The following is a 27,305-nucleotide window of genomic DNA, read 5'->3' as shown; positions in this document are numbered from 1 at the left end:
TATTAGAACGAAGCAGATTTATTAGAAAGAGGAGCGAGCTAGCTGAGCCAGAAGGAAGTTGGAAAACATGAATTAATGTGTCAACAGGAGTGGTCATGTTTATGGTTAAACGTCAGATGCATATTCTCTCTTTCTATGTGCATTAAGGTATTGGTTTGTTAGTTATTGGCGATCCCAGATGAATTTCAAAGGGAAGTCCTTCATTCTTTCTTGGAATATTCTGTCAAACATCTCCGATTGAGCCACAGTGAAATGATTTTTCCAGTCGCCAATTATTCCTGAAAAAAAAAAAGGGGAGGGAAAAAAAATCAACGTTGGAATTATTAAAATAATTAGAAGAATGTACAATTCTATTTTTTAAAAAGTCAGATTGTAAAAAAGTATAACAGGCAGATTCTGCAGCACAAAAACACTGCAGACACCAAATTGGAAGTGTACAAGCATTTTGGAAGATTGTGCATTTTACACCTTGTTGTGCCCAAGTTGCATGATGCACTTTCGTACAGCTGGAGGGAAGACGTTCTGGCTTAGTTTATGCAAGTGCTCCAGCTCTCTAGATGACCCTTTTCTCCCATTAGTAGGTTTCACACGTGGGCGAGTTTCTGCCCCACCCCACCCCTCAAGAGGTTCTTCCAAAAACTATCCAATGAATCCTTCCTCTTCAGCATGTGGATAAGATAGACTGTAGTTGTCCTATATTATAATGATGTTGGCAGGATCAGATATCATCCGAATAAATATAGCCGCCTTTGTGCAGTCTAATTCATTTCTTCCTCACTTGCTCCTCGATCCAGAAAAAAAGTTAAGGCTTTTAAACTGACCCATTTTGGCCAACACATAGCAATGTAAAAGCATGGTGCATGATCCTGACTAAGGGATCGTCATATCTGGACAGGAATAGCCCCTTGGGTTGACAACGATCCCATAGTTTGTTATCCTAAGGGAATATGAGAATTGTGGTGGTTTCTGCATTGTTAGGAAGCTCCCGCAGTAATTGGATGAAGGGGCAATGGAGAGGCTTGTGGACCCTCATCACTGGGACTAGAAACACCAGCTCAAGTCCTGCTGCACAAATAATTCCCTCATTAGGAGCTTCCTGCCTTCCCAATGCCTCCTTGCCTCTAATAATACTAGTTCTCCTGTTGCAATGTTGCTACATTTCCCTCTACATGGGTGGGTCTCCATTTGAGATGCAAAGTGTGATTTCAGAGAAGTTTTAATGATAATAGGAGAGACGAAAGAAGGATTGAGCAGATTAACCATCTGGTCAAAATAGGCCTTTATAGAGATCTTTTAAAAGCAAAAGCTGGGTTACATCATAAGACTCTACTACATTCATGATTTTCTTGTAAAGTTTAAATGAGGACATCCATACATGGAGCACAACCCAAAATAAAGATGAAATGCACCCTTCCCTTCCAACGAATCAGGAGTTAGTGCTAAGTACACAGCAAGTCAGGTTCAAAATTCCATGGTCCTGATGCTGGGCTGTTCCCTAGTGAAATAATCTCATCACTCCAACTAACATTGACCTTGTGAAATGAAATGAAATGAAAAATGAAAATCGCTTATTGTCACAAGTAAGCTTCAATGAAGTTACTGTGAAAAGCCCCTAGTCACTACATTCCGGCGCCTGTCTGGGGAGGCTGGCATGGGAATCGAACCATGCTGCTGGCCTGCTTTAAAAGCCAGTGATTTAGCCCAGTGTGCTAAACCAGCCCCTTTGTGTATTGAGTATTGAATAAGAATCAAAATAGAACGTAGAGAAAGTACAGATGAAGATACTAATTGGATCAGTTCAGGCGGGAAAAACCATTTGACCTGATCCTTCTAAAATACCAATTCTGACCTCTTCAGAACATCCAAAAGCCTAGGGCGCGATTCTCCGCAAATGCGGCGAGTCGTAAAGGCTGCCGTGAAACTGGCCGTGTTTCACGGCAGCCTCCGTGCCCCCTCCCGGGACCCGATTCTCCCCCCCGGGCGGGGCTAGCAGCGGGGCCCCGTGAAGCATGGCATCGCGGGCTTTACGCCGGCTGACGCGCACGATGACGTCAGCCGCGCATGCACGGGTTGGACGGCTCCAATCCGCGCATGCGCGGGCCGTCATGCCCCTCAGCCGCGGATGACGTCATGCGGATGACGTCATCACGCAGACGCGTCAAACCCGCGCATGCGCGGGCCGTCATGCCCCTCAGCCGCCCCGCGGACTGATCCTGCGGGGCGGCAGAAGAACAAATAGTGCGTGGGTATCGGTGCCCACACCACCCTTGGACGGCACTTTGCGGCCGTTTTCACGAACGGTGAGAGAAGGTGTGATTGAGTTCGTGAAAACGGACGTAAAGGCCTGGGAACTCGGCCCATCGGCCTGGGGAGAATCGCTGTTCGCCGTAAAAAACGGCGAGCAGCGATTCGTGTCGTGGGACGGCCGTGGGGGGAGAATAGCGGGAGGGCGTGAAAATTGTCGGGAAGGCCGTCCCGCTATTCTCCGACCCATCGTGGGCAGCGTAGAATCGCGCCCTGATACCTCGCTCCTGCAGGGTGGTCAGTTTAGATTATTTGCTCAAGCACTTGACCCTCTGATCCAGCAAGGAGTGCTAATTAAATGACCAATTAACCTATTTATGTCAATATTTAGAATTCTTACCTTTTCTAAGAAAGGCCCCACTTGAGTTTTTGTTTTCAACATTTTCATAGTTTGCCATTGGATTAAGTTTCATATTTTTGAAAGTGCAGTGCTTCACAACAGTGTCAAGTTTATCATCCAACTTCTTCCCCAGAAAGTCACATATCTTTTGTATCGATGTTCTTAAATCCTGTAGCATGCAAATATGGTCAATCATTAGTAATCCTTCAACATTCAAATAAAAAAGGATAAACAACAGTCCCCATGATATTAGTAAATATACATTTGTGTAATTGTGCAAATGTACATGAGTCTTGGGGCTGAATGTGCTAAATCACAAAATATATTTCTTTAAGCTCCAAATATAGCCGATCACAAGGTAACCTCAAAAAGTGGAGTGGGCCCAAGAGGAAGGAGAAAGTGATCCAAAAGGTGAATTCTTTCTACAGTGCAGAGATCTAAATATTGTGCCCTAGGTTAAAAAAAATACACGACAATGATAGAACAAAGAATAGAAAAGTACAGCACAGGAACAGGCCCTTCTGCCCTCCAAGCCTGTACCGACCATACTGCCCGTCTAAAGTAAAATCTTTTACACTTCCTGGGTCCGTATCCCTCTATTCCCATCCGAGATACCCTCAATTATGACACAGGAGAGAAGATCGGTAATTCAAAGGCTTTATTCATCAGAGAACTGAACAGCAGCCGAGAAGTGTGCTCACCACATGCTGCCGAGTGAGTCTCATCTTATATACTGTTTCCTGGGGGCGGAGCCAGAGGCAGAGTCCCCCAGGGTTCCAAGCCCGAAGGGCCAATGTATTAAAGGCAAGGTACAGTTACAGCAGTTACTGATACCATTCATCACACCATCCTATTCATGTATTTGTCAAGAAGCCCCTTAAATGCCACCATCATCCTTGCTTCCACCACCTCCTCCGGCAGCGAGTTCCAGGCACCCACTACCCTCTGTTAAAAAAAAACTTGCCTCTTGCATCTCCTTTAAACCTTGTCCCTCGCACCTTAAACCTATGTCATGGACTCCTCTACCCTGGGAAAAAGCCTCTGACTATCCACGCCCCTCATGATCTGGAATGAAGCATTGCAGCAGCAAGGAGAGAAAACACCAGCTGGAGGAAATAGTGGTCACGGTATACAGTTGTCAAAAAAACAGCAGGTTAAATGAGGGGTCAGTTGAGACCCAAACGATTCAAAGTACAAAGATGTGCAGTGGAAATTCGCAGGGCAATATAATATAAATAACAGTGGATGCAGCTCCAGTAAACAAAGGTAACACCGGGGCAGGATTCCCACTGAACCAGAAGCTGAGTCAGCATCAGCTGGAGAAACACAAAATGAGAGAAAAACATCTCCATAATGGGAAGTCTAGTCACATACAAGGAGCTGCATGCTAAATTTACCAACATTGTATATGTAGGGTGATAAACCAGTCTTGTTAGGAAGGAGCTGGTTAGTAACAGTTAGGAGAAGCAAGTTAGAACAAGCATTTTCACGTGGAAACATAATTCACAATACAAGGCAATGTCTTGTATCGTCAGATGTTTAGGGAAACTTCCAAATCTAGGCAAGGATACAAGGCCAATACACGGGTTCAGAGGAAGGCCAGTTTACTGCCGGCCTCATAATACCCTATGCTTCAAAATAGAGAAAATAGAGTAAGCATTAAAAAGACTGGGGACAGAGAACATTGGCTCAAACCTTCCACTCTCCAGATAGTCAGAAACTAGATGCAGCCCAAAATGCACTATGGGACCCCGAAGTCCCAATGCAATAACTCAATGGGGATTTTCCAGGAAATCACAGCATGGTGGCGCAGTGCTTAGCACTGGTGCCTCAACACCAGGAGTCAGGGGCTGGATTCTCCATCCTGACGCTCCAGATTTCTGGTTCAGCACTCCAGTGGAATGCTCCGTTTCATCGGCTGGTCAATGGGGTTTCCAATTGCGGGGCAGCCCCACGCCATCGGGAACACCTTGGGCTGCCTGCAAAGCGGGGCATCCCGATGGTGGAGAAACCAGCCCCAGGTTCCTGCCCATGTTTCTCCCAGTGTCTCCGTGGGTTTTCCGGTTTCCTCCTAGAGCCCAAAGATGTGCAGGTTAGGTGAGGTTATGGGGGTAGGGCAGGGTAGTTGGTCTAGATAAGGTGCTCTTTCAGAGTATCAGTAAAAACCCACTGTGTCGAATGGCTTCTGTGGTGAATTATAAACCTACTAATTCACACTGTGTTCCAGTATATGTATTGTGTCCTTGTGGGCTCTGTATACAAGCCGTTGTGCGGCTCTGCCCATAGGGGGAGATGAGGAGTTTATACTGGGCTCCACCCTTGGCTCCGCCCATGGCTCCTCCCACTAACCGGAAGTATAAAGCTCTGCAGTCGTGAGCCTGCTGCCAGTTCATCTCGTCGCAGGCAGGCAGGCTGTTGTAAGATTATTAAAACCACTGTTCACTTCCAATCACGTGTCTTGTGAATTGATGGTCACATCAGCTTCCTTTTGCACTGTAGGGTTCTCCAACTCCTGCATTAGAGTCAAACTCTCCATAAGTTCGGACTTACCTAGGTGGTTTCAATAAACTTCCTTGGGAACAGAGTCTAAACATCCTGGGAGACTATACAGCTTACACCCAAATCACTCCCCCGAGACTCATAGCTATCATCTGACTATCCTCCTCCCAACCGGACTAGCATAGATCTCCTGACTTCATCCACATCCAACCTCACCGTGGGCGGGATTCTCTGACCCTCCACGCTGGAATTGCACCCAGTGCAGGGGCGGAGAATAGCTGTTCACGCCAGAAATCCAGCACTATGGTGCTTCCGCGATTCGCCATGTACCCACCAGTCCTGCGCGCAGTCGATGCGGTGCCAGTTGGGGGCCGTTGGAATAGGCCCCCGCAGTGATTCTCCGCCATCGACCGGCCGAACTCCTGCTGGCGTGGTTTACATGTGGTACCACCCGGTGGGAGCTGGGACCCGTGGCCTTGTTGGCGGGCATCTGACTCCGGGGTGGGGGGGCTTCAGCAGTCGCCAGGCCCGCAAATCGGGGGGCTACCGATCGGCGGGCCATCGCAATCTGGGAGGGACCTACCTTCCTCTGCACAGGCTCGCTGTGTGGCTCCGCCATGTCAATGGCCCTCGCGCCGAGGTAGGTCGCCGTGTGCATGCACAGACCGGTTTGCAGCAGTTGTGCGCATGAGAGGCTGTGCGCTCTGGCTAGCAGGGCCCCACCGGCAGCCAGAGCTGCGGGACGCGTGTCGGGGCTCTGCTAGCCCCCTGGAAAACAGAAAATCACCCCGGACCTTTGAGGAAAAAGTCTGGAGTGATGCTTGCCCGTTTTCTGGCGGGCATGTGGACTTAGTCCCCAGAAGGTAGAATCCCGCCCCATATCTTCTTGCCCATTTACCTTCTCTCAGCAGCTTTGGGGCATTTAAAGTCTTTCCCGAATACAGCAGCTGGTCCTCCTCCATTTCCTCCTTTTGTGAAAAAAGTCATTGCAACATCCCTGCTTAGTATAATAAGAGTCAAGGTGCATCTAAATCATTGTGGTATTAAACCTGGGGCATTATATTTGGACCTTTGCTCTGCGGAGATGAAAAGGGATGTGGCTTCTGCACAGTTTGGAGGATTCTGCAGAACCACCGGAAAATTACAATTAGAACAAAATAAGAAGAAGATAATTATAGTGAGAAGGCAGGAGAATTGGGATGAGAAAAATATTGGCCATGATTGAATGGCGGAGCAGACTCGATGGGCCAAGTGGTCCAATTTTTCTTCCATGTCTTATAGTCTTATAAAAGGTGTCATTCCTTGGCCGGAATTCTCGGAGAGCCTGACTAGCAGGAACTACATACAGGCCCTACACTCTCCACACACCCACATCCAGCCAAGAAAATGGCACTCGTTGTGCTGGAGCACAGGCCAGAGGGTACGGGGGGGGGGGGTGTCTGGGGAGGCACCCATATGACCAGAGATGCTAAGTTCTCAGTGGGCAGTGAGAGGCATGCACAGCAGCAAGGCTGCCTTGTACACTGCAGAAATGGTGGTCCATGCCCATCAACCTGAACTTCACAGCCCGTGTCCTAGCCAACCCCCCCACCAAACAGCACAACTATTGTGATGTTGGACACTTTGCAAACCCCCTTTTACATACACGCACACAATTTTAAAAGTTTGAAACAGAAAGGGAAAGGGTTAGAGATAGACCCACCAGATTGGATAGGATGGAGTTTAGAACTAAGTGAGGAAGGAACTAGCTGGCAAGATGAAAAGGGAAATTCATTAGTTTCTTCCTCACTTATTCCCACAACCCAGAGTGTAATTTTCTGGGCGACAAAGGGGAGGAAAGCCAAAAAAACTAAGGGTCTAATTTCCCCAACCCAATTGTAACTCAACCTTGGCAAAATCTATCAGTACTTCCTGCTTTACCAGAAATAAGAGTTTTATCTCTTGGTTAAATATCTAGTAGTTACCTGCTTCATTTCCTCATAGGTTATAAACAGGATGTTGAATTCATCTTTGTGGGTGTACCAGCCTTGAATATGGTCAAACCAAGAGCTGAACACCACTGTTAGGAGGGAAAAAAAATGCATGATATCAAATGGCAAACTAAATTTCAGAATGTAATAACCAGACATTTAACACTGTTGGATAGGAGGCGCATTAGATCTCTAGAAAGAAAAAAAGGAGAATTTCTCAGGTCTTCTGTCCAGAGTTATTTTCATGCAAACCAGCAGCTGGATACACCAGGGCCTGTTCATTTGCCTGGTAACAATGGTTAGATTTGACTATATTTGCATGCATGTGGATCATCATCATGATGCGAGATCATCAGGGCAGCATGGTAGCATAGTGGTTAGCAATGTGGCTTCACAGCACCAGGGTCCCAGGTTCGATTCCCTGCTGGGTCACTGTCTCTGTGGAGTCTGCATGTTCTCCCCGTGACTCTCCTCCGGTGCTCCGGTTTCCTCGCACAGTCCAAAGACATGCAGGTTAGGTGGATTGGCCATGCTAAAATTGCCCTTAGTCTCCAAAAGGTTAGGAGGGGTTATTGGGTTAGGGTGATAGGGTGGTAGTGAGGGCTTAAGTGGGTCGGAGCAGACTCGATGGGCCGAATGGCCTCCTTCTGTACTGTATGTTCTATGGCTAAGGTCATGAAATATATGGCAAATTCTGCTTTGACCTGCTCAAGAACCATAGCCTATTTGGAGCATGTGTCCATCGCCATTTTTGGCAGCTCATAAAAACCATTTGTTTGGTCGTCCCATTTTGGCCTCTTGCAGTGGTGTTCTTCTCTTCCCTCTACCTCTCCTCGACAATATCAATCACTTTGCCATGGCTTCAGCTGCATTCCCTTTATTTAAAAAGAATTTAGGATCTGCATTTTTGACTAAAGCTTGGGACCATAGCTCATGTAGATCAGAACTGAATTTTGTTTAATAACTCTTCCATTATTGGAATAGATTGCTGCATTATGGTGGCCTATAAAAATCGAAGTGGTCATTGCTATTTTTAGCATTAAAAAAAAATACCCATTGAAACCAGTGTGTCATAATGCAATAACAAATTGATAATAATAATATACAATGATCTGCCACAAGTAAACACTGCAATGAAAAGCCCTTAGTTGCCATATTCCGGTGCCTGTTCAGTACACGGAGGGAGAATTCAGAATATCCAATTCACCTAGCAGCAGGTCTTGCAGGACATGTGGGAGGAAACTGAAGCACCCGGAGGAAACCCACGCAGGCACAGGGAGATCATGCAGACTCTGCACAGACAGTGACCCAAGCCGAGAATCGAACTTGGGACCTTGGACCGGTGAAGGAACAGTGCTAAAAGTAGACTTACTTGGCGGGATTCTTCGTCTTTGAGACTAAGTGTTGACACTGACGCAGAATTCGATTTGTGGACTATCACAACAGCAAAACTGGCACTACACCAGGACCAATTCCGCAATGTTAAAGGGGCTAGCACCGGCGCCATGTGGAATACAATAGATTCCAATGGGAATGGTGCCGGATTCGCGATTGAAGGAGGTTGACAAGCTGCAGCCGTAGATACACACTTCACTCCCCACACGCACCATCTCGGCTAACAAGATGGCAAAGAGCACCCCGCTTCACCAATGCCGAGCTGGAGACCATCGTGTATGCCGTGGATGTGAGGAGGGTGGCCTTATACCCCGGCCCGTGAAGGAGGCTGCCAGCCGTTGCCATTAGTCGTGGCGGGGTACAGGTGGCAGAGGCGTTCAGCACCGCCAGCAATACTGTCCGGACCCAGGAAGAAACTACACAAACTCCTCAGGGCGAGAAGGCAGCACTGTGCCCCTGGCACTAACCTGCATCCCACACACCGTTAGCCCTAGCCCTACCCTGCATCCTCCTTCCCACCCCCCCGCCCCACATGCTGGCACCTATACCACCACAATGGCCGGGTGACCTGGTCACTGGGGCCACCAGCTACCCACCCCCTATGCTGCATGCCTTGGACTGTCTAACACTGTTGTCTTCTTTTTCTTCCCCTCTGGCTGATGTGACACAAACGCAGAAGGTGGTGGCATTGCCAATGGGTGATGTTGTGCAGTCCCAGACCGAGATGGCCTACTCCCTGTGCTCCAAGGCTACAAGGCTACAAGCACGTTGACTCTGGTCGAGACCTGAGCAGGCTGCCAGGACTGGCAATGCCAGGTGGTGGGGGAGCCTCAGGAGATAGCTCCCCTCGCCCCCCACCCTGTGGAACGGCTCCGCTCGCCCCCCACCCTGTGGAGCAACTCCCCTCGCACCCCACCCTGTGGAACGGCTCCGCTCGCCCCCCACCCTGTGGAGCAACTCCCCTCGCACCCCACCCTGTGGAGCAGCTCCCCTCGCACCCCACCCTGTGGAGCAGCCAGAGAGCCACCGGGTACCCAGAAGGAGGTGGGAGGTGATGGGATCCATGCCGGTGAGCCCCACAGAGGTGAAGCTGGAACACAGCAGCACCCTGGACTAGCACTAGTTTGCAGAATACCCTGGACACCCGAACAGCAACCAGGCCCGGGCGCCCCAGTAGATGCCCGTCAATGGGGACCCAGGTCGCAGAGCAGAAATTACAGCAGGCCGCCTCCACTTCTGGTGTTCCATCTGGGGAACCACCGAGACATAGCATTAGGGCCCATAAGGCCAGAAAGTTAGACACTAGTTACGTTAGCACAGGCGCAGAGCACAGTTTAGTTATAGGGGATGGAGACACAGTGGGGTGTGTAGCAAGATGGCAGCGGTAATGGCTGTCCGTGCCTGGGCACCGCCCCAGTCCCATGGGGGGGGGGGGGGGGGGGGGGGGGGGGCGTAATCCTGGACACACTTTTTTTTCCCTCCCCGTCCATCCTCTCCCCTGGCCCTGCCACGACCCCCACTCCAGCCAGTGTCCGGTCCAGCAGCCCACAGATGCTCGTCTCTGTGTCCTACCTCCTCTTTCTCCCTTATCAGCTACCACACCGGTTTCATGATTGTTGAAAGCACAAGTGAACCATGCTGCCTGGAACTCAGTCCATTGGAGGAGGAGAATTAACGAAGCCCTGTAGAATACCAGGTTGGGCCCGCCAACAATATGCAAACGGTGTTTACTGTACATGCATTTCGGTACACACTAGGTGAAGGGGAAATCACAATTTGGCATCAAATCAGTGCCTGCTCTGATTTTGGCATCGGAACCCATTCTCTGCTCAATCGAATTTTGCGATTTCAGCGTCGGCAAACAGAGAATCCTGACCATCTTTAATAATTGATAATTTTATCAACAATATTCAGCATAGAAACCAGACTGCAGATAATTTTTAAATCATCATCATATGGGTACAACCGGCAAGTGCGTAAAGGAAAAGGATTACATTTAAAGATGACTGATAGCAGATAAAGCTCTCAATATGACTGGATTTTTCAACTTTGGAAGCAGAAGAGTATGTGAGGCACTTCCTGTGAATACACGAGGGCTACTTCCAAATTGTCTCACTACTCTTAGTGCCAATCAACAAAAGCAGTCAGAGAGGCATGCAAAATGTGTATCAACAATTTCTGACATGATAAAAACCAAAAACAAGAAATACCATTTAGTGTGCGAATGAGAATTATTTACCTTTGCCTTCTAGGAATTGCTTCAAAAAGTCTTCAAAACTGGATGGCGTATCCAAGCACGTGATATAATTTTGAAAGTGATATAAAGACACAATAACATCCTTTGGGTTTCGAATGACATAAATAACCTGAAGCGCAAAATATCAGATCAGTCGTATAGCATTGTAAAAAAAAAGATTACATTTACTTTCTACGATTGTAGTCGACTACATGGTAACTATTTACATTTCATAGTACTACATTTGAAATCATGTCAAAATAAATGTCATATTCATTTGTTTCTGCTTTCCATTGTTTATAGTCCTGTTAGTTATGATATCACTGGTAGTAGTTTAAACAAAGCTACGTTTTCCTTAATTGTCTGTCTTCACTAGCCCAATTTCCTTTCTGTCCACCAGTTTCAAAGTAACAATCCTCCTCTCCAAATATCTGTAGTCTTGTCCTATTGCAGCATATGATTAGAAAAGATTGCAGCCAACAGCATTCACAGATGTGACTTCATGCTGTTTCTGTCAGCATCTTCCAAATATCTCCAAACATCCTCAATTTGTTTGCATTTCTCTCTACTTCCAGAAGCATCCTCAAAACACAAGTCTTCAACTGTTACTATTGTTGCCTGGGATATTTTCAGAACATCCAATGTACCATGCTCAACATCACCCCCCCTCCCCTATGGCAAGCACAGGAGATGTAACAGCTGCCCCTTTTATCTTTTCTTCTCACTGTCCCAGTGAAGGAGGGAGTTAGCATGCTGCATTCACTCTAAGGTGTGCTTGCCTCTACATTGGGGAGGCAAGCAAGACCCTGTGCTCCCGGTCGCTTGTCATTGCAATTCTCTACCTGGCTCCTTCTGACCCTTTCCGAAGCTGAACTCAAGCAAAGGATAACACCTCCTCTTTTGTTCATTAGTTCCTCCCATTTCATTTACTTCTGGATGGCAGCTATTCAGGATCCTTCCGTTGACACCTCTGCTACTTGGTTTCTTTCCTTGCCCCATTCCCATTGACCTTGCCCAATAGAACCTCATCATTTAATCTCTCTTGTCCACAACCATGTTTGTTCTAGCACCCCACCCCACTCAAAACCCTTTACCTAGCTATTTCCCCAGTTTCAGTGAACGTTCACTGACTGGTAACATGAACAAGGTTCTTCTCTTCACAAATGCTCCCTGTCTAAGAGAGTCATTTCAGCATTCTGCTTTTATTTCAGATAGCCAGCATTTCATACCTGTACCAACAGTTGTCCATTTCTTTGTTGATGGACAATGTGCTGAAATTGACACAAGCATTGCAAATGCTGGAGTAGTGTGTGGAGTAGTGTCTCAAACTGGAAACACCAAACTGCGAGCCGACCAAGTTGGTGTCCTCAATGTGCTTCTCTGAAATGAGGCATGAGCAATATGCTAGGCAGAAAAGGCTGAACTGTTTCCATCTTCACTGGCCCAGATGTCTCCTAGAAGTCTTCCTTCAACCTCAATTGCATTACTAACCCCCCAGTCAACTGACATAGAAAATGGAATGAACCGTGGGAGGTGGTGTCACAGGGGTAATGTCACTGGGTGAGTAATCAGGAGACCCAAGTTAACGCACAAGGGACATGGGTGCAAATCCCACGAGATGGAACTTAATTACATTCATAAATCTGGAATACAAGCTTGTCTCAATAATCATTAAATTATCATAGACTATCACAAGACCCATCTGGTTCACCAAGGTCCTGTCCTTTAGGGAAAGAAATCTTCCGTTGTTACCCGATCTGACCTATAAGCAATTCCAGAACCACAGCAACGTGGTTGACTATTGGCTGCCCTTGAACATGGCCTTACAAGCAACTTAGTTCAAGGACAATTGGGGATGGGCAACAAATGCTGGCTTCGCAAGCAATGCTCACCATCTCCTGACTTTCGGCTGGTTTCTCCATTGACCGACGCTGGCATCGAGGACCACAATGCTTCTATTCTTCTCCCCCCACCACAGTCGAGATCCATCACTGTGCCCAAGGGAGAGGATGTAAATGGAAATATAGTGGGCCCGGCACCTTATGCTTCGGCTCCCTGGGATTCTTCAGTCCCAGTGGCTAGGAATAACCTGGATCACTGTGGTCTGTACCAGCGTGGCCCTGGCATAGTGGGCCAAAGGAATAACTACTTGGGAGCCTTGTCCCCAGAGTCCATCCAAGGTTCACCCTCCTGTGCCCTACAATGCACTACGTTCCCACCCCTTGTCTACCACTCCTTCCCTTGGGGACCCCCTTAATAGAGACCCCCCAGGGATGCCATGAATAGGGAACACACACACACGAGAAGCTAGGCAGCAGTTCAGGCGGAGGCAGTGAAAATAATTACAGCTGTAACACCGTGCAAGCTCCATGTGTCCATTCCTCAAAAGGAGGACAGCTGTGACCAATGCAGAGGTGGGTGCTGGATGATCGTGGGACTTCCACCAGATTCAGTCGTATTTCTTTCCAATGCATAAAATTTGCTTGGCAAGGGATATGGAATTGTTTCCAGTTTAGTGCTCCCACGGATATCATATTCCCCGAAATAGAAAATCCACCCTTTTTACAAAAAAAAAGAATATACATGGAGGAAAAATAGAGCTAAGAGAGGAAAAACAAAACAAGAACTGGCAATAAGAGATTTACTCACTTTCCCATTTTTCTTTTTCAGACCCTCTGGAATTAAGTGATAAGGCAAATGTGTGACAGACAAACGGGGTGATGGTTGGGACTGAAAATCTAAGAATGGAAGTTCGATCCAAGGAACACGTTCGCTTGCTGGTTTGCTTTGTACAGTAGCTGGGTCACCATCAGAATGAATTAAACTCAAAATTTGCTGCATCCACACAGTTCCTGGAGGGAGACATAAATAGATTGTAAAGTAGTGCTTGCAGAACAAATCCCAGACCTACAATTTACACTATATTGCACAATTTACACTATATTGCACAACCCTTATTTGATTTCAGCCCTCTATTGACGTCAGCTGAAAATCTGGCGAATTTGTGAGTAAACCAATTTGTGTTCTTTTAAAAAAAAAACCAATGTAGAGTATTTTATTCCCCCAATTAGGTGAAAATAGCATGATTCAAGACAAAGATCAAGCTGTACAATTACAAAGATTTATTGTCATGTACCGTGGTATGTGAAAAGTTCTCTGTAGTTTTGTACAGTCCAGGCAACATGAACATTACAGTAAATACACATAAGGTGAAGCATACGGAAGATAGAGAAGATGAGATCCATTCAGATGTCTGGTAACATTGGGAAAGAAGCAGTTTTGTCCATGTTCTTAGACTTTTGTACCTTCTGCCTGATGGAAGAGAGAATAGCCCGGGGTGGGGGGTCTTTGAATATGCTGCTCACTTTTCCAAGGCAGCGGGAAGTGTAGACAGAGTTAATGGACGGGCTGTGGGTTCACGTGATAGACTTGGCTGTGTTTATAACAGTCTGTCGTTTTAGTCTTGGGTCGGGCAGTTCATACCAGGCTGTGATGTAACCAGACAGGATGCTTGGTTGCATGATGTACTGAAAACAACCTCTGTCTAAATAATCGGAAAAACCAAGGAATTGATCATCGACTTCAGGAAGCACAGAACGACTCACTCCCATCTGCACCAATGGCTCCAAAGTGGAGATGGTCAATAGCTTTAAGTTCCTGGGGGTCACCATCACCAACAGTCTGTCCTGGTCCACTCACATTGATACAACAGTCAAGAAACCCCAACAATGTTTCTACTTCCTACAGAAGCTAAAGAAATTCGGCATGTCTGCATCAACTCACAAACTTCTACAGATGTGCCACAGAGAGCGTCTTATCCGGCTGCATCACAGCCTGGTATGGCAGCTGCTCTGTTCAAGATCACAAGAAACTGCAAAGTGCGTTGAACTCAGCCCAACGCATCACACAAGCTTGCCACCCTCACATGATTCTGTCTACACCTACTGAAGCCTCTGAAATAATCTGTTGATTATTCTTTTTGTCTAGGTACGCACTGTGTACATTCCCTTGGCTGCAGAAAAATACTTTTCACTCTACTTCGGTACATGTAATCAGGATGCTTTCTATGGTGCATCTGTAAAAGTTGGTAAGGGTCAGTGTGGACATGCAGAATTTGAATTTCCCGAGGAAGTAAATGCACTGTTGTGCTTCCTTGGTCATAGTGTCGATGTGGGTGGACCAGGACAGATTGTTGGTGATGAAGGAATTTGAAGTGGTCAACCATCTCCACCACGGCACCACTGATGCAGACAGGGATGTATACGGTATGCAAATTGATGTCCAGCTTCTTAGTTTTGCTGTCATCTGAGGAAGAGATTGCTGTCAAACTCAGCGTTTGTGATACGACCACCTACAGTCATGTAATCAGCAAGCTATTAGATGGAGTTGGAGCTGAATTTTGCCACAGCCATGTGTGTATAGGGGACTAAGCATGCAGCCTTGCGGGGCCCCGGCACGGAGGACCTCGTGGAGGAGGTGTCATTGTTTATCCTTTCTGATGGTGGTCTGTGGATCAGGAAGTAGAGGATCCATTTGAAGAGGGAGGAGCCAAGTCATCGCTTTTCAAGTTTGGATATGAGCTTGGCTGGGATTATGGTGTTGAAGGCGGAGCTGTAGTCAATAAATAGGAGTATGACGTAGGAGTCGTTGTTGTCAAGATGCTCCAGGGACGAGTATCGGGCCAGGAAGATAGTATGTGCTGTGGAGCAGATGTGGCGCGAGGTGAATTGCAATGGATTAATGCAACCTGGAAGTTTGGAGCTGATGTGTCTCATGACTAACAAAATAGCTTTGCCTACATGGGCTCTCAGTCAGAGAGCATGTGGTAAACATTATTGCACTATATGTATTGTACATGCCTGGGCTTGTGCAGGCTGGCTCCATGTCTGGTTCCTCCCCTCAGGCTTATTTATAAAAGGTGGCAAGTCTCCGCCTCCCACCCAGTTCAGGTCCAGAGGCAGGAGGCTTGCTGTTTAGTGTACAGTATTAAAGCTTCAGTTACATTCATCACTCGTCGTGTGTTATTGATGGTGTATCAGAGCGTTAACATAAATGGTATGACTTTTTCTCTTGTTCCCCCCCCCCCCCCGCATGATGATATGTATAAAGCAAGTCTGTACATAATGTTATGCACAACCTCCGACCACTAGGTGGTAGTGTAAACCCACCACGTGACCCTGTGTATGGGGAGTTAGGAATAGGTCGTGCTGCAGGATAGACACATTTCGCCGTAGCTCTACAATAATTAGTGTTACTAGTTTATTATTTTATTTATCCAAGTTATTTTATCACACAGTTGTTTCATAATACATTTAAACTAGATGTTGTCAGTAATCATTCACTTTGGCCAGTCTACAGAACAGGACACCCTGTTTCAAAACTCCCTTGTTGAATTAAGTAAATGCATAATTTTGTGTTCTTGGAGACCAGGTGAGCCCCTAAACAGGGATCACGCCAGGCCCTAAATGGAGTACGATGCCATAGAATTCTTAAAGTGCAGGAGGCCATTCAGCCCACCTAGTCTGCACCGACTCTCGAGTACCTTACCCAGGCTCACTCCCCCAATCCTTCTCTGGTGCCCGCAACCCAGACTTGATCTGGTTCACTCCCTCACTGGGCAAGAACCAGACTTACATATTTAAATATGCATTGCTGGGTACTAGATGGGAGTCTCCTGGTTCCTGGGATTCTCCACACCTGCTGGCACAGCAGGAATCACTATTGGCCTCCATGATGCTGGGTAGCTGGGGGGGCTCAGTAGCCATTGGAGCCCCAGGTTGGCCAGACACAGGGCAGGGCCCTCATGTCCTCTGCACCACCGGCTTGGTAAGGCCATGTAGGAGGGCAGCCTTAAGCAACCCCATGTTGGGCGTTGGTCACTTAGCTGGTACATGCAATTGTGTGCAGGGCGGCATGGTGTCACAGTGGTTAGCACTGCTGCCTCAGATCACCGAGGACAAAGGTTCAATCCTGGCCCACTGTCCAGTGGAGTTTGCACATTCGCCCAGAGTCTGTATGGGTCTCGCCCCCAAAATCCAAAGCTGTACAGGTAGGTGGATTAGCCATTCTAAATTGCCCCTTAATTGGAAAAATTCAACAAGAAAAGGCAGGGTGCAATCCAGATTCAAAGAACAAACTCAAAACAGATGTCGCTTATGCCTGCGTTGCTTGGTAAGTAGCTGTATCAGGGCATTTGGAGCAGGCAGAGAATCTTGGTTACTGGGGATGAAGACAGGTTGCATCCAGGGCAGGATTTGCAGTGTGAATCCAATCAAATCAGCAACACCATGTCAAAAATATGTGAAGGTTAACTGTTGGGTGGTTTGGTCCAGAGGGAAGGACAATTTTACTGCAAAATCATCTGGTAGGTTTATGAATTAAATTCTTGGGCCAGATTGTTGGTGGCTTGAGTGAGGGCAAAGAACATGAGCTCTTCTCACTTGGAGGACTCCACCTATGTTTATGGATCTTGTGCTTCCCTCTAACACCCCACAAGGGTTGCTGGAGGGGCTGGGATTGAGGAAATACTAGAGGGGTTGGAGGCCATGCAGTCGGGCAAGGCCCTGGAACCAGACAGCTACACTGTGGAATTTTACAAGAAATGTTCGGGGGTGCTGGGCCTGCTGCTGGTGAGGGCATTTAATGAGGCAAGTGAGTGTGGCGTTCTTCCCCCAGCAATGTCACAGGCCTCGATTTCATTAATCCTGAAGCGGGAGAAGGACCTAGAGCAATGTGGGTCATACAGACCAATCTCCCTATTAAATGTTGATGACAAATTGCTGGCCACAATCCTGGCCTAGAGGATAGAGAACTGTGTTCCAAGGGTGATAGGGGAAGACCAGATGGGGTTTATTAAGGGTAGGCAGTTAACAGCCAATATTAGAAGGCTCCTGAATGTGATCATGATGCCCTCCAAGGGGAGGGAGGCAGTGATGGTAGTCGCTATGGACGCGGAGAAGGCCTTCGGCCGGGTGGAACGGATATACCTGTGGGACGTCCTGGGACGGTTCAGGTTTGGGTAGGGCTTCATTGACTGGGTTCGGTTGCTGTACTGGCACTATTTTAGATTGTACTGGGGGACAATGCAAAGATGTCCCCTCTCTCCACTGTTGTTTGTCTTGGCTATAGAGCCATTGGTGATAGCGTCAAAGGACTGGAAGGGGCTAGTCATGGGGTGGTGGGTAGAACACAGGTCTCACAATATACAAACGACCTACTCTTATATATTTTTGACCTGTTAGGTGGAATGGGGGAGGGGGGGGGGGGGGGGGGGGGAGAGATTATGTGGATCTTAGGGGAATTTGGCCGGTTCTCAGGGTACAAATTGAATATGGGCACAAAAGTGATGTTTTTGTCTCCAGGCAAGGGGACAGGAGAGGATTCTGGAGGAGTTGCCATTTAAGGTAGTTGAGAGGTAGTTTTCATTACCTTGGTATTCAGGTGGCAAGGAGATGGGAGCAGCTACACAATAAAATCTGGGCCAATTAGGGAAACAAATGAAGGAGGACTTGCAGAGGTGGGGCATGCTTCCGTTGTCACTGGTGGGGAGGGTACAGACCGTAAAGATGACGGTTCTCCCAAGATTTTGTCTCCTTATTTTTATTCCAAAGGCCTTTTTTAAGCGAGTGAACAGGGCGATATTTGGGTTTGTGTGGGTTGGTAAATCCCGCGAGTAAAAGAAAGTGTTGGGACGGAGCGAGGGCTGGCACTGCCGAATTTTAGGAACTACTACTGGGCGGCAAATATAGCCATGATTAGGAAATGGGTTATTATGACGAGGGTTCGGTGTGGGAGTGGGTGGAGGCGGCATCATGCAAGGGCACAAGTTTGGGGGCACTGGTAATGGCACCTCTTGCTGTTCCGGATGGCCAGGTACTCCACAAACCCAGTAGTAGCGGCAGCCCTGAGAGTCCGGGGGCAATGGCGGAAGCATATGGGAGTAGAGAGAGAGTCGGTGTGGGCTACAATCTGTGGTAATCACCGATTTGTCCTGGGGAAGATGGATGGGGGAGGGGGGGTAGTTTCGGAGGTGGCAGACAGCATGTATTGAGACTGGGGGATCTGTTTATTGATGGGAGCTTTCCCGGTCTGGAGGATCTGGAAGTGAAGTTTGAATTGCCGGGAGGGAATGGGTTCTGATATCTCCAGGGAAGGGATATTGTGCCAAGGCAGGTTTTTACCTTTCCGCTCCTTCTGCCACAGGGAACACAGTACAAGGTATTTCCTAGAACGGGGGTGGAGGAGGGGAAGGTATCAGAAATTTACAAAGAACTTATGGAGTGGGAGGAAACATAGTTAAGGGAGACAAAATGTAAATGGGAAAAGGAGACGAAACGTAAATGGGAAGAATTGGGAAAGGAGTTAGAGACGGATCTGTGGGAGGATGTCCTGAGCAGAGTCAATAGGTCCTCATCATGTGCCAGGCTCAGCCTGATACAATTAAAGATGGTTCACCGGACACACAACGGTGGCCCAGATGAGCAAGTTTTTTGGGGTAGAGTACAGGTCTGGGCGATGTGTAGGAGGGCCAGCAAATCATGCCTACATGTTTTGGGCATGCCCGAAGCTCAGGGGATTCACATATCATGTCCAGGGTGTTAAAGGTGGCACTGAGTCCAGAGGTGGTGAATTTTGGAGTGATGTGGAGATGCCGGCATTGGACTGGGGTGACCACAGTAAGAAGTCTTACAACACCAGGTTAAAGTCCAACAGGTTTGTTTCAAACATGAGCTTTCGGAGCACTGCTCCTTCCTCAGGTGACCGAGTAGTTTTGGAGTGTCAGAAGACCTGAAGAGTTCAGGGGGAAGAGAGGCTGATATTTTGGCCTTTGCCTCTCTGGTAGCCCGGAGATGGATCTTACTAGCGTGGAGGGACTCGAAGCCCCCGAAAGCATCGGGTATGGGTTAATGACATGGCTGGGTTTCTCAGGCTTAAGAAAATAAGTTCACCCTGAGAGGTTCATCATTAGGGCTTGTTTGGAGGTGACAGCCTGGAGAAAATTGAACCATCAGCAGATGCTATAAAGTGGGGGGGGGGGGGGGGGGGGGGTTAGGGAGTTAGACTATTTTGGTCTAGCTTAGGAGAAAGCTGCAGGAGATGGAGGGGAGTTACAGGTTGAGCTATGTTTAAGTTTGTACTCATGTCTTTTCTCATTATAAAACCACAAATGCCTTAGTAAAATGTTTTTTTTAAATAAAGTTGACCATGACAACTGAGGCCATCTTTCAGCAAGAGATCATATAATCAAACTGCATTCTAATGGGGAGATGTAACAAGGCAATAATTCACTTAGTCAAGTTCAATAAGTTCACTTAATGTTTAGCGGTGAGACTTGTAAATATCCTATCACCTTGTGCTGCTAAACCCACAAAGGCAGTTATTCTTTGTTTTTAACCTCTCTCAGGTGAAAGTTAATGAGGAAGGGAACAAAGTTCGGATCAAATGTCCAATTGTAGATGTGGTTTGATTAAATTAATCTGTTAATCTTTCTCATGAGCAGAGATTTGGTGCCTGGCTGCCACAGTTTCCACCATGATCCAATCAGTAGAGTCAGCATCTGTATATGCTGCATAGTGATAACATTCTGATGCAGCCACCAAGCCAGAAGTGCCAACCTGAAGGTTAACTGCCCAAGGGTGTTTTAATGCAGCACAACAATGGAGCTCTACAAAGGAGCTGCATTCATAGGTACCCAGCCAGGTACCATAATGGTGTTGGAGCCCCATATAGTGTGGATTTAAAATTTACAGCTACTGGTGCAGTCCTAGTTTAAACAATTTCAATTTATACTGTTTTAAATTCAATATCAGAGGAGCAACTTCCATGACATTTTAGAGGTCTGTTAATATTTTGCATAGAGAAACCTAAAGAGTTCCCTCCAGGTCAGCTTTCAGGAAATAAACAGTCACAGGCTGGAGAGAGAGAGAAGTTGACTGGATCCATTTTCCTGGATAGCTCCAGCAGAGGTGTTGCTCTCTAGCTGGACTTTTGAAACTGAAAGCAAGATGAATCCTTCTGGCTCTGCAGAATATTCCAGAGTGGTCAGCACCAATCAGGATTGAGTATTAACAAAGACCCGGCAATTTGAGCCAGCTCATTGGCCACCAGCCAAGTCCATCAATGTGTGTCAGCAGTGATCTCTCTGGAATCTGCTCATCTGAAATGTAAATAGCTCTTTGCAACCAGTCTCGCCTTGGGTCAAGGCCAACCTCAGTTTAACAGCCACTTGAATTAAAGGTGAAGTCTATCTTAAAGGCATAGGCCCCGGTCACTGTTCATGTGCACATTCCCAGTGTCTACATGGGTCTCGCCACCACAACCCAAAAGTATGTGCAGGCAAAAAACAAAAATCGGTACTCTAAATTTACTTTAAAAAGTGATGGGCACAAAATTGTCCATGTTCAAAAACTAAAAGGAAAAAATAAACAAGGGAGAAATTAAAGGACAAATTGATGAACAGGTAATAACAGGAGGATTGTTACACTTGGGTTCTGAGTTTATACTATTCCTTATCTTTGTCTGAAACTACTCATTTCCTACTTATTTCTACTGCCCTGACATTGTGTCGGAAAGCCAGGGCAACTCTGTCTCAGCTATTTGGCTGTATTTTAAGCCCCCATAGAGGACAAAGAGGCCAGATTTGGTCTCTGTGCAGGAGCATCATCCTCCATCTTCTCACTATGCCATGGAGGCAGAAGGCAATAGGCATCTTTCCTTGCCATATTAAGATCATCCATTGCCTCCCAAGCCTAGGGGGACAGTAAAATCAGTCCTTATACCTCCTTTTCTCAATGCTGTAGTCAGTGTCCCACAAAACAAAAAGGTAATTACTATTATTAGAGAATTTCAACTTAATTGAGAAGTCACTGAGAACTCCACTCATCCAAGTCCTTAAAACGTATACAGGAAAACCTTTTAACTCAATATATGTGAGGGGTCCACCAAGGGACTGTGAAGGGCTGGGGAATGAAGCTGAACAGGTGGTTGATGGGGGAGCATTTGGTCATAGCGACCACAACATGGTTCAATTTGGACAAAGTTTTTTTTAAGAAAAGGGCATGATCCACTGGCCGCGTTGCGCTCTTGCTCGAGCACAGTGGGGCTGGTTAATGCCGGGACAGCCCTCTCGCGGGCGCCTCAGAAGTCTGGTCCACACAAACATGAACCAGGCAGAACAGTACCCAGGGGTCTCCAGGGCCATCGGAGATCCCTGGCTGGTCAGGGATAGTTCAGGGTAGCCCCCTGGTTCTGAGAAATTTTGGGGGAGAATCGCACCCAAAAGTCGTGGATTTTTGTGGGGGGGGGGGGGGGGGGGGGGGGGGGTTGCGAATGTTAGTAAAATATGGCAGGATCTGGCCAAGGGAGGTTGGGTGGGGGGGGGGGGGGGGGGAGAGAAAGAGAGAGGGTGTTCAAAAAGGAAATGGGGAAGATACAGGCCAGGAATGAGTAACGAGCCCAGTAGAACCATGAATGACTAGAGACATTCCGGATAGGAGAAAGAAAGAAAGAAAGGGAAACTTTTAGCAAGTACAAGGGGAACAAAATCAAAGGAGGCATTAGTGGAGTACAGAAAGTGCACAATTGATTATAAACAATTAGGAGAGCAAAAAAGGGGATATTGAAAGTAGGGAAAATCCCTGGATATTCCAAGTGTATCAATGGGAAGAGGATGATCAGAGGAAGAGTAGGGCCCTTTAGGGACCAACAGGGACATCTTGTAGGTGGAGCCAGAGAACATTGGTGGGAGTGTTGAATGAATAATTCCACCCAAGAGCATGAAGAGGTAGATATGAACTTGGGGGCGAGACTGGTGAGCTTAAGCAAATTGTCACAGGGAGTGACAAGATATTGGAAGGCTTAAATTGGACAAATCTCTAGGTCCAAATGAATTGTGACCCAAGATCCTGTGGGAAGTATGGGAGGAGATTGCAGGGGCTCGAAAGCAAATTGTTAATTCCTCTCTGGCCTCAGGGGGGCTTCCAGAGGACTGGAGAACAGGTAATGTGGTCCCACTATTTAAGGAAGGTTGCAGAGATATGGTGGATCCACTATGGTTTGTCATTTATATAAATTACAGATTACTATTGGGAGGGGGGGTGCATATCAATAAGTTTGCAGATGACATCAAAGATAGGCCGGGTCGTTAAGTGAGGTTGAGTGTCTTGGGTTACAGGAAGATAGACGGGATGGTACGGGCAGATGCAATTTAACCTTGAAAAGTAAGTGATACAAAATTGGCGATCAAGGTCAAAGGATGGTTGTCGAGGGTCGTTTTTCAAACTGGAGGCCTGTGACCAGCGGTGTGCCTCAGGGATCAGTGCTGGGTTCACTGTTATTTGTAATATATTTTAATGATTTGGATGAGAATGTAGGAGGTATGGTTAGTAAGTTTGCAGATGACACCAAGATTGGTGGCATAGTGGATAGTGAAGAAGGTTATATTGCAACAGGATCTTGACCAGTAGGCTGATGAATGGTAGATGGAGTTTAATTTGGATAAATGTGGTGATGTATTTTGATAGATCAAACCAGGGAACAAAGAGATCTAGGGGTACAGGCAAGTGGGACTAGCTTAGTGATAGAAACTGGGCAGCATGGACAAGCTGGGCCGAAGGGCCTGTTTCTATACTGTAAACATCTATGACTCTATACACTTGGAAGGAGTAATGTGACAAGGAAGTATTCAATGAATGGCATGACACTGGAAAGTTGAAGAACAAAGGGACCTTGGCATGTTTGTCCATAGATCTCTGAAGGCAGAAGGGCAAGCTAATAGGGTGCATAATTTTATGCAATGGACCAGTATCTGCAGGAGTGCCATCATTTCTTGTCCCTGTCCCGTTTTTAAGGTATGATCGTACTCCGAAATAAATTGAAATATTCTCCCTGTTTGTCAAGTAATCAACTTGCAATCACAGCTCAACCACATGTTTACTGTAGGCATGGCAACCAAAGCAGACCCCAGCTCAACCGCATGTTTACTGTAGGAATGGGAACAGAGGCAGTCTTGCTGCCCGAAGTCCCACTTACTCTGCCATTAGTATTTCAGTTCTGGACAAATTTGGCTATCAGCTGGTTTGTAACTCAGCAGGAGTGGTGGGGGAACAAATAAATTCTGACCAAATTCTCCTTGATTAGTTTACCTGGATTGGGTTAAGCACTCAACCTTCCCTTTCATAGGAACAGTATTGAATTATAAATCACTACACCAAAATACAGGAGAACAATAGTATTTTCTTACCGGATTTTGGATATGTGACTGCAACCACATCACTGTCCCGTATTTCAAAAGAATGCAATTTTTCCAGATATTCTACATTGTGAACATTGGAGATGAAGTTACAGCCTTTGAAGGAATAAAGATCATAACTCTTTGACATTTTCGTAATGGTTTCAAATGCTAGAATAAAAAAGAAAAACATGCTAATCTCAACCAGCAATTTAGAACACCCATAATACAACAAAGACCTGCTTTTCATAGAATTTACAACAGTGCAGGAGGCTATTTGGCCCATAGAATCTGCACCGGCCCTTGGAAAGTGCAACCCACTTAAGCCCACAGCTCCACCCTATTCACCTAACCGGACCACCCGGAGGAAACCCACGCACACACGGGGAGAATGAGCAGACTCCGCACAGTGACCCAAGCCGGGAATCAAACCTGGCACCCTGGAGCTGTGAAACAACAGTGCTACCCACTGTGCTGCACCTTTTAAAAATGGCAAGCACAGGAGTTCAACAAAAGAAAATATAAAAACCATGGAGAAATTACTAGATTCATTGAGATAATAAACATCGCCACAGTCCCCAGCGGGGACCATAGGCCACAAACAAGGGGGGGGGGGGGGGCACCCATCCTCAGGTGAGGGGCAAGGCTGAGAAAGTGGGCTTGCTGGCCCCTCTCTGCAACAGAACCAGCTGTCTTTTGCCATTTACACATATGTAATTCTCTTTTCTAGTCCATTTTCCTTGGCATGTTATCTCTCCCATCTTACACAGGCCATGCATAAATATGTCTACATATTACATAGAACATAGAACAGTACAGCACAGAACAGGCCCTTCGGCCCTCGATGTTGTGCCGAGCAATGCTCACCCCACTTAACCCACGTAACCCGTATACCCGTAACCCAACAATCCCCCCATTAACCTTACACTACGGGCAATTTAGCATGGCCAATCCACCTAACCCGCACATCTTTGGACTGTGGGAGGAAACCGGAGCACCCGGAGGAAACCCACGCACACACGGGGAGGACGTGCAGACTCCACACAGACAGTGACCCAGCCGGGAATCGAACCTGGGACCCTGGAGCTGTGAAGCATTGATGCTAACCACCATGCTACCGTGAGGCCCCTATACATACATACATACATACATACATACATACATACAAGACCTGTTGTGCACATAAAAGTTAGTAGAATAGAGTTCAATAAAAGGTCAAATTTACCAATAGCCAGCTGGCCTCCAGCAGTCTCAAAATCAAAACAGACCTCATCGAAGACCCACAATAATAGCAGACAAGCTCCTCCTCTCCACCTCCTCCCATTTCACCTGCTCAGAATGGAGACACTTCTAATTTCCCTGTTCTAATGAAATGTCCATCAACCTTCGAGTCTCCCTCCATACCTGCTGAGGATTTTGTTTGACGGTCACCCTTTTCTCCTCTCCACCACCAACCCTGAGCCCCAAGCATGGGGATGCCATTGACCAAAATTTGAACTCAAACGGTGAGATCACCATGACAGTAAAAGGAAGAGTTTGGATACCCGCTGAATGGTGCACCTCTTGACTTCCGAGCCTTTTGTCAGCTGCAAGTGTCAAGACAGGAATGCGATTGAATAGTCACCCTTGCCTGAAAGGAAGTGCCTGCAGTAACACAAGCATTACCACATTCCAATTAACTCAATTACTCCCTGTTAATTTGACTGCTGCTCCAAGTACCATGAAATAACTTAGGGACCATTAAATTCCTTAAATACAGAGGTGGATTCTCCACTTCGACACCAGAAACACGATCAGACATCAGACGATTGTCGCGCGATGTCCATTCATCTGTTGTCGCAGTATCTGCATGGTCTTGCCAATGTACCATGCCTTGAATGTTCCCTTCCAGTAACACTTCAGCAGTCAAAGGCATTCAGCCTCTGATCTTTGGTTAATCTTGCATTACTAGAAAGGAACAAATGGTTTGCAGCTAATTGATTGGAGGGGTTGAAATACAGGTGACAGTTGTTCTCCTTCCAGGAATGGGGCATGAGGAATATCCAGGCAAGTGTTACAGTAATGATTTTCAATGCTCCTGTCTGGACTGCTCAGCTTCCAGACAGGGCCTCTCTCCATTCAGGGGATCCCCATGTGAGATGGGGGGGGGGGGGGGCACAGGACTTCATGCCGCCCACTGAAAATAATGGCCTGATAGTGGTATTCTATCATGGATTCCCATGGCAGCCAGATAGTGGGATTCCCTCATTCATCAGGGGCTGGTTTAGCTCACTGGGCTAAAATCACTGGCTTTTAAAGCAGACCAAGCAGGCCAGCAGCACGGTTTGATTCCCGTACCAGACTCCCCGGACAGGCTCCGGAATGTGGCGACTAGGGGCTTTGCACAGTAACTTCATTGAAGCCTACTCGTGACAATAAGCGATTTTTACCTTACATGGCAAGGGATATGGTATGTGCTCTCAGGGGAATGCAAATCAGTTTCAATTCTGCCAGCAAATTACTTTCCACATACCCTTTTTCAAACTTTTCCTCTTAAAAACTACGGCATTCATCCTAGATTTTCCTGATTTTATCTGAAACTTTCTGCTATTTTATCTGCAATTTGTGACAATTAAGTAAACATCATCAACTGACTGAAATCGTATATAGCTTATGTTTGAAACAAAAGTAAATTTGACCTACTAAAATCCTAAGAGCACACAAATTCTTTCAAAAAGTACAGCAATTACAACCTTTACGAAGATGCCAAACAGCATGCAAGAACTAGTTTGGTCTGTGATTGCCTTACCTTGGGAGAAATGCTTGCTTCCAAACTGGCCTGTGTACATACCACATTCAGGAACTATTCAGGGAAATGATCATTATATATTCAAATGATCAGCTCTTCACTACCAATCAGCAGCCAGTGTAGCACAAATGGTCATAAAGGTCAAATGGACTGACTATTTCTTCCAGCGAAAACAATTTCACAAAAATCAAAATGTTCCAGTGAATGAAAATCAGATACAAATCTGTGGATCCTGACACAGTTGATAGATCATGAGGGATTTTATTTGCTTTGCTCTTTGGTGGGTTGGGGATTTTTGTTTTTAAATTTGTTCTTGGAATGTAGGCATCGCTGGCTGAACCAACATGAACATGTCCCACCATCGCCTGATACAAACGCCCTAACATACTCCCTAACACACCCCACATTCAATAAATGTTTTTATTCTCCATTTTCACATTTTCCTTCAAAATTTACACCCCACCCACAGACAGTAAACGGCAGCAAATACAAAATCAATCCCCTTAACAATAACAACAATCCCATCCTCCCACCACCCCAAACAA

The 27,305-nt window shown here is 46.7% G+C and overlaps 1 protein-coding gene across 3 annotated transcripts; it reads right to left on the bottom strand.

The window, feature by feature from the left end:
• On the bottom strand, positions 1-26,805 carry LOC119967291 (amine sulfotransferase-like). 3 transcript variants are annotated; one of them, XM_038799627.1, is made up of 8 exons: positions 26,761-26,785; positions 25,517-25,616; positions 23,985-24,143; positions 13,394-13,596; positions 10,748-10,874; positions 7,108-7,202; positions 2,645-2,813; positions 1-278 (listed from the first exon to the last, which is right to left on the bottom strand). In XM_038799627.1, exons 3-8 carry the CDS (start codon positions 24,121-24,123, stop codon positions 163-165), a joined length of 849 nt encoding a protein of 282 aa, XP_038655555.1. In that variant the 5' UTR covers positions 24,124-24,143; positions 25,517-25,616; positions 26,761-26,785; the 3' UTR covers positions 1-162. The 3 variants fall into 3 exon arrangements, with proteins under 3 accessions (XP_038655555.1, XP_038655552.1, XP_038655554.1); XM_038799624.1 differs by lacking the exon at positions 25,517-25,616 and having other exon boundaries at positions 26,761-26,805; XM_038799626.1 differs by lacking the exon at positions 25,517-25,616 and having other exon boundaries at positions 23,985-24,089; positions 26,761-26,805.
• Positions 26,806-27,305: the final 500 nt, after the last annotated feature.

This window comes from Scyliorhinus canicula, chromosome 6, assembly GCF_902713615.1.
Source record: "Scyliorhinus canicula chromosome 6, sScyCan1.1, whole genome shotgun sequence".
Lineage (NCBI taxonomy): Eukaryota > Metazoa > Chordata > Chondrichthyes > Carcharhiniformes > Scyliorhinidae > Scyliorhinus > Scyliorhinus canicula.
The sequence above is the reverse complement of the archived record's forward strand: the minus strand, read 5'-3'. Positions and strand labels throughout refer to the sequence as shown.

Excerpts from the sequence above, each read along its gene's own strand:
- LOC119967291 (XM_038799624.1), bottom strand. The coding sequence starts at position 26,800 with ATGTACACAGGCCAGTTTGGAAGCAAGCATTTCTCCCAAG. Across the intron at positions 13,597-23,984 it reads AGTCACATATCCAAAATCCG|GAACTGTGTGGATGCAGCAA; the intron begins GTAAGAAAATAC and ends GTCTCCCTCCAG. Across the intron at positions 279-2,644 it reads TGGGGCCTTTCTTAGAAAAG|GAATAATTGGCGACTGGAAA; the intron begins GTAAGAATTCTA and ends TTTTTTTTTCAG.